Here is an 18,371-nt window from a genome sequence, read left to right on the forward strand (position 1 = left end):
ACATTAACAATGATGACTTGAATGTTGAATTCCTAAAATATATGAGAGTGGATAAGATGAAATTGACCCTCAACAACATATTCATCAATATATTTCATTGAAAGTGCTTGTCTTTTGTTTTAGCCATTGATCAACCTCATGCATACATGTTTATTTTCGTCTTTTGCATAGTAAAATCCAATTATTTTGTTCTTAAGTCTTAGCTAATCAACAAATCACATAACTAAACTAGGCCGTGAGTCCTTTGGGAGAACGATACTTGGTCTTACCGAGTTTATTACTTGAAACGATTCGGTCATACTTCCCGATTGTAAAACAAGTTTGTGACATCATATTTTGGTGATCATAAATTTGTCGATCACTTGTCTCCTTTCTTCTTCAATGTTTATCCTCACTTTATGTCACTCAAAATGTTTGAAGTACCTGAAAAACACTAAAAGGGAGATTGAATAGTGTTAATAGAAAACTTTTTCGCAACCAGTATAGTATGATATAACACCTTTGTCGATATTGAAAGATTTTATGAATTGTTTAGAGACTCGACTTTGAAATAAAGTTAAGAAATGTGTTCTTTTAAAGTGTTATTCAAAAGTTAAGAGATATTTGCGGTAGAATTTTAAATAAGACTTCCTTTTTAATAAAAGTTATTTATGTAAGATTGAGGAAAATTAGTTATTAGAATTTCTTTAAGATAAGGTTTAATTTTAGTATCATGTCTTAGACTTGATTATTGATATTCATGAAAATTTGGAAGGCTTTGTATGATTTATTTTAAATTAATAAAAGTATCATGAGGTTTAAATTGGCCAGAGTTTAGTATGATGAGTATATGTCTCGTGAATATGTTAAAGGTGGTGAAAAATAAATAAAATAATAAATAGTTAAGTTAAAATTGGAAATGTGTGAATTTATATTCTTTATATATTTATTATATGATTAATGTGTTAGCTAATTAAGCTTGGCCTAGAAATAAATATGTTGATTGTGTATTTATCTTGTTGGACGCACCTACGAGCCTGATGAGAACAAAATTATTTCTGGATATTTTGTCCCAGATTTTTTTTTGGATGGCATTAAAAATAAAAATAGAAATAAAGAGGGCTGCTGTTAGCAGGGGAGGGGGAGAGCGTTTTCGAGAAACAAGAGAGAAGACCAGAGGGAGCGAAACTCACCCAACCTCGTTCTTCTTCTTCTTCAATTATTTTTCTCTCTTTTTCTCTTTAGAACCAAAACCCCTTTTTATGCCAGTTCTTCTTCTTCTTCTTCAATTTTGTTTTTCCTCTTTTTCGGACCAAACCCTAGAACCGTGAGCAATGAGGATTGGAGGCTGCCAAGGGTAGATTTATTGCACGAATTGGTGAGTTGAGAGATAGCCGTGAGGACTTCGTATCAAGGTATGGGAAGTTAATTTCCTGTATGATTGATGTTGTTTATGATAATTGATAAATTGGGTGCCATCCATGTTTATGTTGGTCGGCATGAGCTCTGTTATCGGTATGAACATTGTGATACTACGTAGATGCTATTTTAATGAGATAATTCCATTAAGAGACTTCATAAAGTAAATTTGAAGCATGCCATGTCTCGGTGATATGTTATGATGTTCATTATCTCGTGTTTTCATACGTCTGATCATTGGCTATGGTAATTGGACTGCGTCCATGTCTAAAATGGGAACTTGGTTGAAATACAATGATACACCTAATTATAAAATTGTTGTATTTCTGGATTGAAATTGGATTGTGTGTACAGGTGACAGCAAAGTTGGTACTTTTGTTCTCAGTTCACTGAATTGAAACTGGTTTCAATGCCTTGTTATCTGTTGGCGTGAAAAGTGGTGTTTCATGTTGTAAGGCTTTTGTTTAAGGAGTTGAATTTGTGTTTGTTTGATTAATTTCTTTTTGCCTATCTGTACATTCTTTCATTTGAATGTTTGGGATTATTAAAAAGTATACGTTGTTGCGGTTTCGTAGGGGAAATGTTAGTAATGAGTAAACATAAAACTTGTTTTACATTAGCATGTATAGACTTGGCAATGAGGGTGGTATGAACTAGAAGGACATTGATGAATAATGGACAATAGAAACTGAATTGCATGACTGATTGAAAGTATATTAATGATTCGTTCTAGATAATGACCTTAAGGCTGTTTTAAGTAGTATACATGTTGCGTCATATGGTAGAATAAAAATATGACAACATAGAGTGACCTTATGCTCAATGTGAACCTCTTGTTTGACATAAGAGTCTTGTTGCCTAGTTTTAATTATGAAGCTGCAATGAATAATATAGAAGATATGTGTTTCTGTTTGTGGAGTGCTTGTGACGTGACTATCATTTGGTTTGGTATACTTGCTTAATGGCTGTAAAGAAACTGCATAAAATGCTTTGGTTGCTACTATAATTTTGGTATAATATGCCTTGTTGTCCTTGCTGAAAAATAATTGCAGGATGGTATGATTTATACATTGTCTATGGATTGGTTGGTTATGTCAGAGTGGAGTGTTGAAGGGGTATGATCAATCTTATAATGATATGGGCTGTTATATACATCTGGATGTATTCGATCTGTATATGCTGGAATTGCAGGTTATGTCATTCATTGTTATGTGTTAGGATGCATAATAACTGTTGAAGTCATATGGGTTTTAAGTGGCATGAGATAAGGGTAAAGGGGTATATTTGCTATTATCCATTGTTCAGATTTTAAAAACACATCTTTAATGATTTGTAGCTTACACAAATTACTTATTAGGTAATTTTAAGTCTGAGAAAATGGTTGGATAAATAAAGCTGTTATAATGCAAATTTGGTCTAGTGTAGCTGGGTGGTTAAACTTGTAAATGATATGAAATCACTTGATACTATAATACTGAATCTGTTTGAGTTTGTTAATTATAAGTTGTTGTTAGGTGTGTTTATATGATGGGAGAATAAGTGTAACATTGATTTAGCTTTTTTTAATCTGTTAGCCATTTTGGTAATAATAAATATATAGTTGAATGAGTGCTATGGATACTAAATAAAACTGTTCGAACATTGACATTTACATATTGATAATGAACTTGGTTGATTATGTTTGAAGATGTATGAAGGTTATAGATATTATAATTTTGCTTAATTAATTCCAGATTTGTATATGATTTTTTATGATATGAATCAATGAGGCTGGTGGAGATAAATTGATAGCTTGTGATGTAGAGATAGTATAATTATTGTGCATTTAAAAATATTGGAATGTAATTGAGAAGTTGATGGTTGTTTTAAGTAGTTCAAATACAACGCCATAGCAGTTGTAACTGCACCACTGTCTCCAGCCACCATCGTGGAGCACCCGTCACCAGCCACCACTGTGACGCCATAAAACCAATGGTCACCATCCAGGTTGGTCCTCGTTTCCTTTCCTCACAAGTAATCATTAAAAGAACAAAACTAGACAGCCCTAAATATCTGTTTCTAATCTTGTATATAATTCAGTAAGAGACAAACGAAAAACCACCAAACAAAACACATTGTGCTTTGTTACACTTAATTTTGCTTGGCAACCAATTTGATTTGCTTCCAGAAGAATGTGCTCCACAATGCACGTCCAGTTTTCTCTCACAAATTTCTTATCAAAGTGACCTTATTACGGTAATGACAAGTTCATTTTACTTTAATATTTATCCAAATTCATTGCTTTTTTTGAATCAGAATACCATTTAAGATTATGTGAAGACTAGATATTTGTGGATGGTTCAGGATTAGATATTTGTGGATAGTTCAATAGGGTCCGATAGCAACATAAATAGGGTCCACAAACCTTTCAAGGATTGGCTATGGTATCCACTTAGAAGGTGCTAAGTCAACCATGTAGAGCTGGCTTAATAAGGTGGTATATGCCTTCATTTATATACTATTATTTAGCCATTTCTTTAATTGATTTGGGATCTCCAGCAAAATTTATAATGTAATCTCAACTTCTCACTTTAGAGGAATTAAACCTTCCTGTAAAAAAATCTTTGAAAACGGCATTGAATTTTACCATCACTCAAGGCCGAACCGATGTTGACGCCAATGACTAGAATTGTTATAATAACACATTTAAAGCACCGAGGAAAAATTGCAGCAGAAACCAAATCCAGCATTTCACAATTTTGCTTTCACAACCAGTTTCTAAATCTCCAACTCAAAAACTTGTATATTTCTAACTGAATCCCAAATCTGGAAAAGTGGGGCTGAACCCTTTTTCAGTTACAATGAATGAAAATGACTTTAATCAAAAGGTTCAAGCTTTTAGCAGTTTTTGTACCTTCATGACTTTGCCTATATTCCACCTCATCTTTTGCGCCTTCAGCTATTTATAAGCTAGTGTGCTCTCCGCTATTGATTCTGCCACCCTTTTGTATTTGTGCTGTTGTTATTATCTGATTTGTTGCCATGCTTTAGATTGATGATTATGGTTTTTGTGTAGTCTCTCTCTTGGTAATTGCTGAATGGAAACTAGAAAACTACTATCCCTTTTGAGAACTTGTAAGAATTCGAAGTCACTGAAGCAAGGCAAGCTCATTCATCAGAAAGCTGTAACATTGGGATTGCAAAATGATATATATTTATGCAAGAATCTGATTAACTTATATCTTTCTTTCCATTTGTATGATCATGCAAAGTGCGTTCTTGATACAATGAAAAACCCATGTGAGATATCCTTGTGGAATGGCCTGATAGCTGGTTACACTAAGAATTACATGTATGTGGAAGCCCTAGAGCTTTTTGAGAAGTTGTTACATTACCCTTACCTGAAACCTGATAGTTATACTTACCCTAGTGTTATTAAGGCTTGTGGGGGGTTGTGTAGGTTTCTGTTGGGAAAAATGATCCATACATGCTTGATAAAAACTGGTTTAATGATGGACATTGTTGTTGGAAGCTCTCTTGTGGGTATGTATGCAAAATGCAATGCATTTGAGAAAGCCATTTGGCTGTTCAAGGAAATGCCTGAGAAGGACGTGGCATGCTGGAATACCGTAATTTCTTGTTATTACCAAAGTGGAAACTTCAAAGAAGCCCTACGGTATTTTAGCATGATGAGGAAATTTGAATTTGAACCTGATTCAGTTACAATAACAACTGCTATTTCCTCGTGTGCCAGACTTTTGGATTTGAACAGGGGAATGGAAATTCACAAGGAGTTGGTTAATAGTGGGTCTCTGCTGGACAGTTTCATTACCTCTGCTCTTGTTAACATGTATGGAAGATGTGGTCACCTTGAAAAGGCTCTAGAGGTTTTTGAGCAGATGCCTAAAAAGACTGTTGTTGCTTGGAATTCCTTGATTAGTGGATATGGTTTGAGAGGTGACAGCATATCATGCATTCGCCTTTTCAAGAGGATGTACAACGAAGGAGTCAAGCCATCTTTGACTACTTTATGTAGTTTAATGATGGTTTGTTCACAATCTGCTCGACTACTAGAGGGAAAGTTTGTACATGGATATATAATACGAAACAGAATACAACCTGATGTTTTTATTATTGGTTCACTTATGGATCTATACTTCAAATGTGGAAGGGTAGGGTTAGCGGAAAACATCTTTAAATCAATACCAAAGTCCAAGGTAGTTTATTGGAATATCATGATTTCTGGATATGTGACTGAAGGGAAACTATTTGAAGCCCTTGCCCTGTTTAGTGAAATGAGAAAATCTTATGTTGAGCCAGATGCTATTACTTGTACCAGTGTTTTAGCAGCTTGTTCTCAACTAGCAGCACTAGACAAAGGTAAAGAGATTCATAATCTGATCATGGAGAAAAAATTGGACAACAATGAAGTGGTTATGGGAGCTCTCCTGGATATGTATGCAAAGTGTGGCGCAGTAGATGAAGCATTCAGTGTTTTCAACTGTTTGCCAGAAAGAGATCTTGTGCTCTGGACTTCAATGATTACTGCTTATGGGTCCCATGGTCAGGCCTATGAAGCTTTGGAGCTTTTTACTGAAATGCTGCAATCCAACGTAAAACCTGATAGGGTTTCTTTTCTTGCTATATTATCCGCTTGTGACCATGCTGGGTTGATTGATGAGGGATGCCATTACTTCAATCAAATGATGAATGTTTATGGCATTAAACCTGGAGTTGAACATTATTCATGCTTGATTGATCTTCTTGGACGTGCTGGAAGATTGCATGAAGCATACGAGATTCTACATAGAAACCCTGAAATCAGGGATGATGTTAGGTTGCTAAGCGCATTAGTTTCTGCATGCCGTTTGCACAAAAATATTGATCTAGGAGTTGAAATTGCTAGAATTCTTATCGATAAGGATCCTGATGATTCATCAGCCTACATTCTCTTGTCAAATATGTATGCTTCTGCACATAAATGGGATGAGGTACGGAAGGTGAGATCAAAGATGAAGGAGCTTAGGTTAAAGAAGAATCCAGGGTGTAGTTGGATTGAGATTAACCAAAAGATCCTGCCTTTTTTTGTTGAAGACAATTCACACTTGCATCTAGAATCTGTTAATAAATGCCTTTCATATCTCACTGGTCACATGGATGATGAGTCTAAACCATTTATATATCATTTTGATGTTGAAACACTGAGACTTTGCTAGTTTTACAATTAGCTTGGAAGCTGCAGGGGATGGCAATCCTAAGACAATGATTCTTTGTGTGAGTAACTGGCCTTTACATAATCCAGAAAAGGACCAAAAATAGCACAAAAATAAATTCGCCTTTGCTTTGCTGGATTGCTAGCTGGATTAAAGAGGCTACCTTTCATAATACATGGAAGAAAATGTACTTTATTCAAATGCTCATCTAATTTTTTTCTATTTAAAGTGTATGCTCACAAAGAATGAGATCTTCTCTCTTTTAGAGGTCAAATAACTAACAAAGTTGAGCTTTAGAGCTGATAGATTTGCTAGTTAGCACAAGAGCATTGTATTCTTACGTAGGGCAATTAAATTTGTGGCTTATCTATTCTTACTGTTTACTTTATCTATACCATTTTGTTTACAGTTGTAATCAATCTCCCCTGTAACTATCATGTGTCAACCTTTTCAACCTTTTTTTCCTGCCCATTTGATGGTTGTTTCCTAATGTTATGTAAAAGATGGGTAATAATTAAATGGGTGCTTGTTTTTAATTTTCCCCCACTTTGTTATCATAAACATTGTCAAACTAACTTTGGTATTGTGTTATATAAATTTGGTGTGTCTAAGTGAGCTTTTAAGCAGTGATTGAATGAAATCTATTTGGTCCCTGAATGAAATTTATAAGGTTTTAGCCGCTAGATACATTTATGAATTAATGTTTGATTGAGATTATTACTGTTACTTAATAATCCATGTTATTGCAAAATTAGTTATTTGGTTCCTGAATAAAATTTTTAAAAGTTTAAAAATTGCTAGTGATACTAGGGATTTGAGGATAAAAAAGAAAGAGTAGGAAGATGGGATTTTGTAGTCTTGGAACGAAATTGTCACTAAGTCAAAGCAATAGAAGAGTGAAAGGGTTATGAGATGATATGATTGCATGTTGAGAGGCGAATGGGGAACGTTCCAACCTTCAATTTGAGGCCACCACTGCTGGTAAATGAACTAGCAGCAATTTCCATGGGCAGATCTGAGCAATTGGAATATGAAAGAGAAGAACTCCTTTGGGAGATGGTGATGTTGCTACCGATGTTGAATCTAATCTCCAAATTTTCTCTACTTTGAATTGTTCAGGATCAGCAACTTGATTTAATGATTGTTGCTTGGTATGTTCTTGAATATGGGTTCAGGATATGCTGATTTGCAGGTTTAATGCACATGGGCGGGTAGTAATGTGAGTTCTGATTTTGGATTCAGTTCTCGATTAGGCACATCTTTCTTGTCAAGAAAACCATGCAAGGATTAACAACTTTTCTGGGTATGACTTATTCTCTTGCAGTATATACATTGAAGAGTCCACTTTGGCCATTATGTCCTCTCTGTAGAAAATATACGTGATACACACTATGATAGGACTTTTCAATTCACTCTGGTAATTTTTATTGAATCTTGATAACTTTTAAATAGGTGCTAATAGGACTTTGGGCCAAGTACAAAGAATAAAAACTAAAAACAAAATATAACTGACTCAAACTAAAAACAACTACTTAATCTATCTCTATCTTATATCAACTAAATAAAATAATAATGTACCTAAATAAATGGAAAATCAAAACTATCAATCCTTATTTTATCTCTATCAAAATCAAACTAAATATTACTAGACTAAACTAATAAAATAAGACTCAAACAAAATTACTAATAAACCCCTAAAATATAAGTTTAACCCAACAAAACTCCCTTGTAAACTTAAATTTTCCATCCTTCATCTTTGCACCTCGGTTTTCCAGGTGCATCATCCCACATTAGGTTTGCTTCTTCGATTAAGAAATTGGATTCTTCATTTTTTTCCTGTTGGCAGTGTTGTCTTTCACCTTAACTGAAGTCTTTAATGTTTTGACGAACTTGTTCTTTAGGCGACTTCTCAACCATCTTGACCGACCTTTCAGCAACATTGTCCGACTTCTTCACCTTGTTCGAAATTTTACTCATAAGATTTTTTGCTATCTCAACATCTGAGATTCTCATACCTGGGTTCTTTTCAACATCTTCATCTTCTTTCCTGTTTTTGTTTGGTTCAAGAACACTAGATGCTTCATCCTTTTTGTCTTTCACCGCCTTCTGCATCTGTTCAACCTCAACCCTCTATGTATTCATAATCTCATTAGCTTCATCCAGAAGCCTCCCTATCTGCTGAATGTCTTCATCTTTTCGTTTGAGTTTCTTGTCCAAGTTTTTCTTCTCTACGTTTGTCGCACCATTTACCGAGCTCACTTCATCCATTGTTGGGAATGAGCTCTCCTCCATTTCCGAGCACTTCATTAGCATTGCTAAGTTCTTTAACAACTCGGCGCTTAACTGATCGACCTTCACCTCTTGGCTCTTGACAACCCGGTTTTCTATTTCTCGGCTCTAAATACCTAGTCTCCTCCTGTTCGACCTCAAACAACTCAGTCTGAATTTACTCGGCATCAAGGTTCTTGGTCTCCTCTTGCACTACTCAAAGTTTTCTGAAAACAACAAAATCCCCATTACTTTTTCATCTTCTTCTGAAAGAAGGTTTCTCTCACTTTTCTTCTCAATTCGATAGAATTTAGCAATGTGATCGGGCTTACCATAGTTGTAGCACTTCCTCGATCTACACTCGTTTGCATAGTGGTCATGCTTGCCACACTTAAAAGACTCCGCTTCGAATTGATCTCCTTGGCTTTTCCCTTGTCCTCGACCGTGTTAACACATTAGCAAATGTACCAAATTTTATCAAGTAATATAAAATTAGTAAGACCAAGTATCGTTTCCCAAGAGACTCATGTTTACTTCACAATTGTGTAATACCTTAATTAATAAAGACTTAAAAAATATTTTGTTGGTGTTTATATGCAAATACAACAAAAGTAAATATGAATGCAAATTGATCAATTGAGGCTTAACACAAGAATGAATGGATGAAGTTGATAATATGAGATGATGATGTTGTTGGGGTTAGATTTCACCTACTTCACTTTCATGTATATTAGAATTCATTGTCTTCATTGGAATGTTAATGTCACTTTCTGAATTACTTAGAATCCGATGTCTCGCGTAAAAAGCCTAGTCTTGATTATTAGACAACAATCCCTTGAAAACCCTAACAATCAATTCTGCATTAAGAAAAGAAGCTTAAGACAATCAAACGTCTTATCCCTATCTCGAGGCAATATTCCCTTTGGATGAAATCCTCTAGATCATGAGTCATAAGATATTTTCCAATACTCAAATAAATCAAACATCAAGTCATGAGTGGCCAAAACAAAACAAGCATTAAGAACAAGAGAAAATCACTAACATTCAATGAAAGAAGCATAAAATGTTTAAACCACATTCAAATACATGAAAGTTTAGAGGTTACATCATCCCCAACAACAAATAAGTTTAGTTCTCCATTGTCATGGAGAACCTTGGCTTACAATGGAGGAATGAATGAATGAATGAAAATCCTAGAAAGTGAAAAGGAAAGCTCCCGCATGCCCAACCTCCCTTCGAAATTAGCTTTTCTGTGCTTCAGCCGTCCAAAGATGTGAACCCTAGAGTGTAGAAACCCTTAAATAGAACCAAATTGGATTATGGGCCAATGTTGCTGGCGCTCAGCGTCCCAGCTAAGGGCGCCCAGGCGTGACTGCGAAGAGACTGGCCGTCAACGTCCTAAATAAGGGCTTCCTGGCGTCCTACGGTGTGACTTGTTTGCGCTCAGCGCCCCTGGAGGGGCACCCAGGCGTGACTGCGAGGATAGTGGCGCTCAGCGCTCCAAATGGGGGCAGCCAGGTACCCTTGGGAGACTTGTGACGCTGAGGGCCCCTAAAAAGGGCAACCAGGCGTCCTACGGTCCTTCTTCAACCTTCTTTCAGCCTTCTTTCCCAATGCTTATGCTGTCCCTCTTGGGTTCCAACTCCTTGATACTTTTGCTCCTCTTCCAATCATACCAATAACCTACAAAATTGAGGGAATTAGTGATCAAATTCATAAAGTATAACCTCTCTTCACTTATTCACCAAATTCAACTAAAACAAGCTTCCTTTGTTGATGCAACATTCGCTATTTTTTTGAATCTCGACTCATCTCCTGTGTTGTAGAGAAAATATAATGCTAACCCATCTCTTGCACGTATTTTCTTCAACACGGTCATCTGTCCCTTGTCTGTTGTTCATCCTCATCGGGTTCATTGTACATGTCTTCTACCATATTCCAAATGTCTTGTGATCTCAACAACACCTTCATCTGTAGGCACTAATTATCATAATTGGTCTTTTTTGTCAGTTGTGACACTCATTTCATTGACAACCTTTGTCATCTTCCTCACAAAACATTCAAGTACTCACTGTTTCCCTCACGATGTTTGACTCTCCTATCTCTTTTCTTCCCTTCTCGGTACTCTGAGCATAAAGCTCTAATACCACTTTGTAGAAAATAAACGTGACACACACTATGATAAGACTCTTCAATTCACTGTGATAATTATCATTGAACCTTAGCAGCTTTAAAATAGGTGCAAATAGGGTCCTGGGTCAAGTATAAAAAATAAAAACTAAAAACTAAAAACAAAATATAACTGACTCAATAAAAACAACTACTTAATCTATCTCTATCTTATATAAGCCAAATAAAATGACTCAAAATAAAAACAACTACTTAATCTATCTCTATCTTATATCAACCAAATAAAATAATACTGCATCTAAATAAATGGAAAATCAAAACTACCAATCCTTATTTTATCTTTATCAAAATCAAACTAAATATTACTATATCCAAACTAATAAAATAAGACTCAAATAAAATTACTAATAAACTCCTAAAATTTAAGTTTAACCCAACATTCTTTGGTAACTCTGACCTCCTCTTGCAGGAGGTATTACTATTGTTGAAGTTTCAATCACTAAAGCTAAATTTTCATCTTTAACCTTGGTAGGCACACAAAGAAGTTTAGTGACTAGCTGTTCATTCAAGGAACTTGATCACCAACTAGAATATGGTCACATACATAATTAAAATTTAAATGCAAACTTCTCAGAACCAGGGTGTTTTTACTACAGGTTAGACCATATCATGGCTTGTTGTTTGAGGGAGACTCTCTCTAGGTTTCATCAAAGAGATGTTGAATGTGGTTAGCAAAATCATCTTGGACCTTCTTCCATAAAAAACATATATGAAGGATCTTAGTCATCAGGCTCAACTATTGCCATAGAACAACATATAGCCAAAAGTCAAACTTTTGTCATGGAGATTTAAGTTTAGCAGGAAGAGCATTAGCTTCCTTCTCCAAATGGTCATGGTATCCTTGATCAAGAAGCCACTCATCTGAAGCATATACTATAAAAGTAATTCTTCAAGTTAAGTTTTGCAGTTGCAATAAATGGAGTACTAGAAAAAAAAACAAAGGATTTGCAAAGGCCATTTCAAAGACGGAGCATGTTGTACTGAATATACCTAACAACATCAAGTATGTTAAAGAGAGAACTAAGGGCAGCACAATTTCTCGTATTATGAGTTCTATTGTTAGAAATTTGTCTGCTAATTGGAGAGAGATAGAAAAAAGAGTATTGTATGTGTAGTAAAATTTTATTGTCTGAATGAGTCATATCTTTAAAGTGTATCTAGGCCACTGTATAGTCAGCTTTCTGATTTTACAGTAAATTTCATTCACCTCCTTTCATTACTTTGGCCTGGTGAAGTCTTGAATGTGAAAGTTTGGTGTGGTTCAATCTTGAAACTCTTGCTGACTAGTGTTTCATGTCATGCAGCACTGACCATTAAGTATCTGATTTGCTGCAGCACAGACCATTAAGTATCTGATTTGCTGCAGCACACTTTCTCCAACTTAACTGATTTGCTGTCTTATGGTATATATTTTTGCAAAGTTGAAATTTTCTTTTGATTGAGCAGGTAAATTATAAAGTTACTGAATGTGTACACAAAATCAGAAAAAGAAAATCTAACTGGGATTGGATTTTTGTAAAAGTTATGGTATTTTAATGATTGGTTGTTATTGTAAATTATAATCAAAATGATTTTTTAAATACATTTATTAGAAGTGATTGAACCTAAAACGATATAAACTTTTATGTAAGAAAAAGAAATCAATGTCTGAAGTTAAAAAGAGAGTTTTGTTGAAGAACATAAATTATGCAAACAACTTTTTATAATTTATTATTATCAAATTTCAGCTTATATACAAATATTTTATACACAATTTATTTTCATAAAAAGTAACAAAAGAAAAAGACAAGTTTCCCAATTTTAAATGCTCTAGATGAAAGGGTCGGCAACATTAATGAAAGCTTCCCAATTCTCTCTGTAACATCCCAAAAATACAGCAATAAACTATATGATAGAATAATTACATTTAATAATATTTCAGTTTAGTCTTACACTAAGAAAACGTACGGTTTTGGCCGAACGGCCTTACAAAAGAGTTACAACTAAAACTGTACAGGATAAGCAAAACTGACCGAACGGTTTAGAAAAGTTATACCGAACGATCAAATGAAATCAAAAGAGAAGGTGATCGAACAACCACCTCACTACAAAACTAGACTACTGATCGAACGTCCTATTGTTCGGCCTTAACTTCAACTTCAACCAAATTTTCTTCTTCTAGCGTATCTTCCAACAGCTCGACCCCTTTTGCTCACATCCACAACGAATGATCATTGCAACGACAGGACGGACGTACAAAACAAGACAATACAGGAAACACATGGTAAGCTTATATAATTTAATTCATGCATAATCATACACTTCAAATAATCAAACACACAAGGTAAATTCAACATACGTATCATACAAAGCCTATTACTAGACCGACCGTTCGGACTGTATGGAATCTGCATAGCTACAGGCGTTCGTGCACCCGGGTGATGTAGTAATTGGAATACTCTCATCAGCTGCCACCCGAGGTTAGTCCTATCTGTCCAAAGTACCCCTAAGGACTAGGACCTCCTGTCGTTCCCACACATGACCTACCCTCCTCTACGTGAAGACGAGTACCCACGGAACATCAGGATGAACAGCCAGCTCAGCATGTCCACAGTTATACTTTACAATTCCAATATTCATACATGAGTCGTTCCTCCTCGGAACGCTCGTCCATAATTCACAACCTTTCCATATCTCATTTTCTTCATCTTTCTTTAATAATCATCTCACTTAAACACTTCACACAAAGATCCGTTCGGGTACAATTTACCGAACGTTCAACCCTGACTCAGAACGAGACTGAACAATTGTAACGAGACTGAGAGGTCTCCAGTTCCAGAATGAATTTAGACCCAGAGGTTTACTATCGGTTTGAAAAAGAAACCAAGTATAATCTAATATCACTAACAACTAATAGAATGAATGTAACTTACAAAATGAGTCAATTAGATGAACTGACTCTTAAGAGCTTTAACCGAACATCTAAAAGACCATACTCAGCACCAAAGCTCCAGGCCGAAGCCAATGGACATAGTCACTCCGAGAGATTCAAAGAATAATACGTAGAGGAATTCCCATGAATAAACTAAGCGTTTATGAGAACTTAGATTATTTAGATTTAGTATCAAGAAATACGAATGTCAGTTAAAGACTGAACACTATAGTGAGTGATACGCTGTCGTTGAAGCTATCAAATTAATACTACTTTTCAAGGCAACTTCAGTTTTGCCAAGTAGTATTCAAGAAGGTAGATAGGGCTAAAGTAACCCTGAGTCGTCTCCCAACAAACACGGAATTGCTTTTGAATATCTGACTCTTACGAATGCTACTTGGCAATACTGAAGTTGCCTTGAAAAGTAGTATTAATTTGATAGCCTCAACGACAGCGTATCAAATTTGGCGCTGTTGTCGGGGAATACAGTTAGTATTTTGAATATTTTGATTCTTATTTGTATTTTTATTTTTTTTTTATTTTTTTTATTTTTTATGTTTTATTTCTTTTACCTTTATTTTTTTTTACGCACTTACATTTAATTTAATTTGAGTTATTTTGTAGTCTTTAGTCATTCTTGTTTTAGCAAAAATCTTTGTTCTTGTTTTTATTAAGAATTTCTTTTGAGAAATACTTGAGACTAGTTTGAATACACTCTGGCTAGGAAAGACTTGGTACTTAAGTTGTCCATTGTGACGCACCTCTCTTTCCTGGGAGTGGACTCAACAAGTCTCTCTTATCTCTTATTTGAAATCTTTATCTAAAGCAAGAACAAAAGAAAAAGAGAAGTAACAGAGAAACAACTTCAAGCAGATTGCGTAGTGCATGACCAGAGCTAACCCGGGAGAATTTTATCAAATTAAACCGGAAGTCGAAAGGAATTTACGTAAGCTGCGAAGAAGTTTGAAATTTGGGTGTTTTACTGAGGGAACACTTCCTACATCTGAAGTCATTCCACCTTCATTATCTCCAATCACAAACATACCATCCAATCCTTTACCTGATCCTAACCCAAACAATATGGCACAAAGAACCATCAGACAATTAACCACCTCCCACAATATAGCTATCCGAAGTAACATTGAATATCCTAATGAGGAGTGGGAGCTAAGACCTGACCTGTTAAATGCCTTACCAAAGTTTAATGGGTTATCAAGGGAGAATCCACACAAGCACTTGAGACAATTTCACATGTGTGAAAACTTTAGATCTCCCAGGATCATAATAGAGAGCCTTAAAATGAGAGCTTTTCCTTTTACTCTTCAAGGCGCAGTTCAAGATTGATGGTATTATCTCTCTGCACGGATTACAAATTGGGAAACTATTGAAAGACTCTTTCTTGAGAAGTATTTTCCTGCATCCAGATTATCAGCTATCCGCAAAGAAATTCAAAATATATGACAGAGAGATAGAGAGAATCTTAGTGAATATTGGGAAAGATTCAAGAAACTATGTTCTTCATGCCCTCAACTCCAAATGGAAGATTTTATTCTAAGCTTTTATGAAGGCTTAAGTCCTACTGATAGGTCATGGGCAGATGCTGCAAGCGGAGGATCTTTCTTAGACAGGTCACCAGAAGATGGTATAGATCTAATAGAACGGAAGGCAGTAGACAATCAATAGTATGACACAAGAGAAAATTCAGTGACTTTGTTGAAAGGAGTGCATGAAATTGATAATGGTGCAGTTGATGGAAAGAGGATAGATGAAAGATTGAATAAGCTAGAAAGCAAACTCGACGAGATTGCAAGTTTGTTTAAAACCTCAATTCCACAAATTGCTAAGAAGCGTGGAATTTGCATTTCAACTAACCATTATACTGATGAATGTCCTAGCTTGGTGGAAACCACTGTGGAAAACCCATCTCAAGCTTTTGCTGCAAACATGATTGGAGGAAATAGACCATACCAGAATTATCATGATTCGTCCTCCAATAGATATCAGCAGAACATGCAACCTTATGTTCCACCTCAACAAAGGCAGCAATCTCAGCCTGAAATGTCAATGCAAGATTTCATAAAAACAATACTTGAGCAAAATTCAGAAATCAAGAAATCAATTGTAGAGTTGACTCAAAGGGTGCAAAAATTAGAGGCTAAGGAGTCAAATAAACTACCTGCACAAACAGTGATCAACCCGCAAAATGTAAGTGCTATTACTTTGAGAACGAGTAAGCAAGTAGAAGGCCCTGAAGGAGCCCAAGAGGATGAAGATAAGGAGAAAGAAGGAGCGCAAATTGATGACAATGGAGGACCAAGTGAACCATCACCTGAGACTACCACTGATAAATTCAGGTTAGTATCTTCTAACTCTTCTTCTAAAAATTCTTCTTCATCTTATTCTCCACCTCCTCCATATCCAAATCGGTTGAAACCGAAAAACAAAAAAATGGAGGAATTAGACCAAGATATCTTAAATACTTTCAAAAAGGTGGAGATCAACATTCCCTTGCTAGATGCTGTTAAACAAATCCCTAAATACGCCAAGTTTTTGAAAGATATTTGCACAAATAGAAGGCGTTTTAGGGATAATGAGGTTGTGAATTTGGGAAGAAATATGTCAAGCTTGATTAAGAAGCATTTTGAAATACCGCGAAAATGCAAGGATCTAGGTATGTTTTCTGTTCCATGTGTTATTGGAAATTCAAAGTTTGACAATGCCATGCTAGATTTAGGGGCTTCCATAAATGTAATGCCTTTATCAGTGTTTACTTCTCTATCTTTGGGACCTCTTAAGACTATTGGTGTGGTCATTCAACTGGCCAACCGTAGCACAGTTAACCCTGCAGGTGTGCTTCAGGACGTCCTTGTGCGAGTAGACAAGTTAATTTTTCCTGCAGATTTCTATATCTTGGACATGAAGGATGATGAAGGAATCAGTCCAACAACTATTATCTTGGAAAGACCTTTCATGATGAACACACGAACCAAGATAGATGTGCATGCAGGATCATTGACAATGGTGATAGGAGACGAGAAGGTGCGGTTCAACGTGTTGGAAGCTGGGAAGCACCAGATTAAAGATCATTTTTTGTTTTGTATTGATTTATCAAGTGATGTTGTAAATAATTTTTCTTTTTCAAATATGTCGTGCCTAATTTTGGACGAAAAAGGAAACTGTAAAGCAGGTAATATTGAGGACGCGATATTAATAGATGATACCTCTGTGGCGTCCGAGTGTGATGTTGAGGTGGCTGAGATTACCTTAGGCAATAAAAGTTTGCCATCTGTGGTGCAGCCACCCATTTTGGAGTTGAAACCTTTACCATCCCATTTGAAATATGCTTATCTTGAGAGGGATGGGAAACTCCCTGTTATTATATCTGCATTGCTTATTGATGAGCAGAAAAAACAACTATTACAAGTTATCAGAGACCACAAGAGAGCAATAGGCTGGACTTTAGCAGATATTCCTGGTATTAGCCCTTCTTTTTGCATGCATAGAATACTTTTGGAGGAGGATGCTAAACCAGTGAGACAACCTCAAGGAAGACTGAATCCTCAACTGATGGGGGTTATAAAGAAAAAGGACACCAAGTTGCTACAAACAAGTCTTATATATTCAAATTCTGTAGCACTTGGGTGGGCCCTATACATGTGGTTCCCGAGAAATATGGAATCACAATGGTCAAGAACGAGAAGGACAAGTTGACTCCTATTCAAGACAGAAGTGTGTCACATAATGTAGTAGTTGACCATCTTAGTAGGATTGAAAAGGGAAAAGATAACATTCCTATCCAGGATGACTTTTCCAATGAAGTCCTACTAGCATTCCTTCCACCATGAATGAGGTAAGTTCCCTCATACTTTTTCTTTGCATTTTATATATAGGGCATACATTGAGGACAATGCATAGTTTAAGTGTGGGGGTGTGGGGAAACAATTAATTTTGGTCCCTATTTTGTTTGTCTATTTTGTTTGTTTTTAATAAATATTTGCATTGGATTTGAGAGTTTGAATCAGTAACTAGAATGATCATGAATTCAAAAAAAAAAATGAGTCATGTTGATATGAGTGGATTGCTTTTATGATTTGCTGATTGAGTTGACTTGTGAGTTTTCTGATTAAATCTTTTGTGAAAGAAATTTGAACCATGTGAGTTTTGAACTTAATGTTAAGGATGGACCACCATGTGCCATACCTATTTTTTTTTTGTGATTTGCCCATGTTTTGTTGATACTCTAATAGTTAGCTTGATTATATGTTGTGCAACCGAGGTGAATATGCATGATTTGATATGATTGAGGCATTTCTTGTTTTAGCTACTTGACCAAATAAACTTGTCCTAACATTAATCCATTGGAACCCTCTTTGAGCCTTAAGCCTATTTTTCTTGTTTTCAGTCATTGTCAA

The 18,371-nt window shown here is 35.6% G+C and overlaps 1 protein-coding gene across 8 annotated transcripts; it reads left to right on the forward strand.

Annotated features, from left to right (window-relative positions):
* The first annotated feature begins 1,086 nt into the window (after window positions 1–1,086).
* Window positions 1,087–17,968, forward strand: LOC124821334 (pentatricopeptide repeat-containing protein At5g27110-like). Of its 8 annotated transcripts, none has more exons than XM_088116283.1 (3): window positions 1,087–1,394; window positions 3,269–3,384; window positions 11,645–17,968. In XM_088116283.1, exon 3 carries the CDS (start codon window positions 15,904–15,906, stop codon window positions 17,668–17,670), a length of 1,767 nt encoding a protein of 588 aa, XP_087972409.1. In that variant the 5' UTR covers window positions 1,087–1,394; window positions 3,269–3,384; window positions 11,645–15,903; the 3' UTR covers window positions 17,671–17,968. The 8 variants fall into 8 exon arrangements, with proteins under 8 accessions (XP_087972409.1, XP_087972408.1, XP_087972403.1 ...); XM_088116282.1 differs by having other exon boundaries at window positions 3,272–3,384; XM_088116277.1 differs by lacking the exon at window positions 11,645–17,968 and adding an exon at window positions 2,451–2,513 and having other exon boundaries at window positions 3,272–6,978.
* Window positions 17,969–18,371: the final 403 nt, after the last annotated feature.

This window comes from Vigna umbellata, chromosome 5, assembly GCF_029865625.1.
Source record: "Vigna umbellata cultivar VRB3 chromosome 5, Vumbellata_1.0, whole genome shotgun sequence".
Taxonomy (NCBI): Eukaryota; Viridiplantae; Streptophyta; class Magnoliopsida; order Fabales; family Fabaceae; genus Vigna; species Vigna umbellata.

Coding starts and splice junctions, on each gene's coding strand:
- LOC124821334 (XM_088116276.1), top strand. CDS start 4,476: ATGGAAACTAGAAAACTACTATCCCTTTTGAGAACTTGTAAGAATTCG.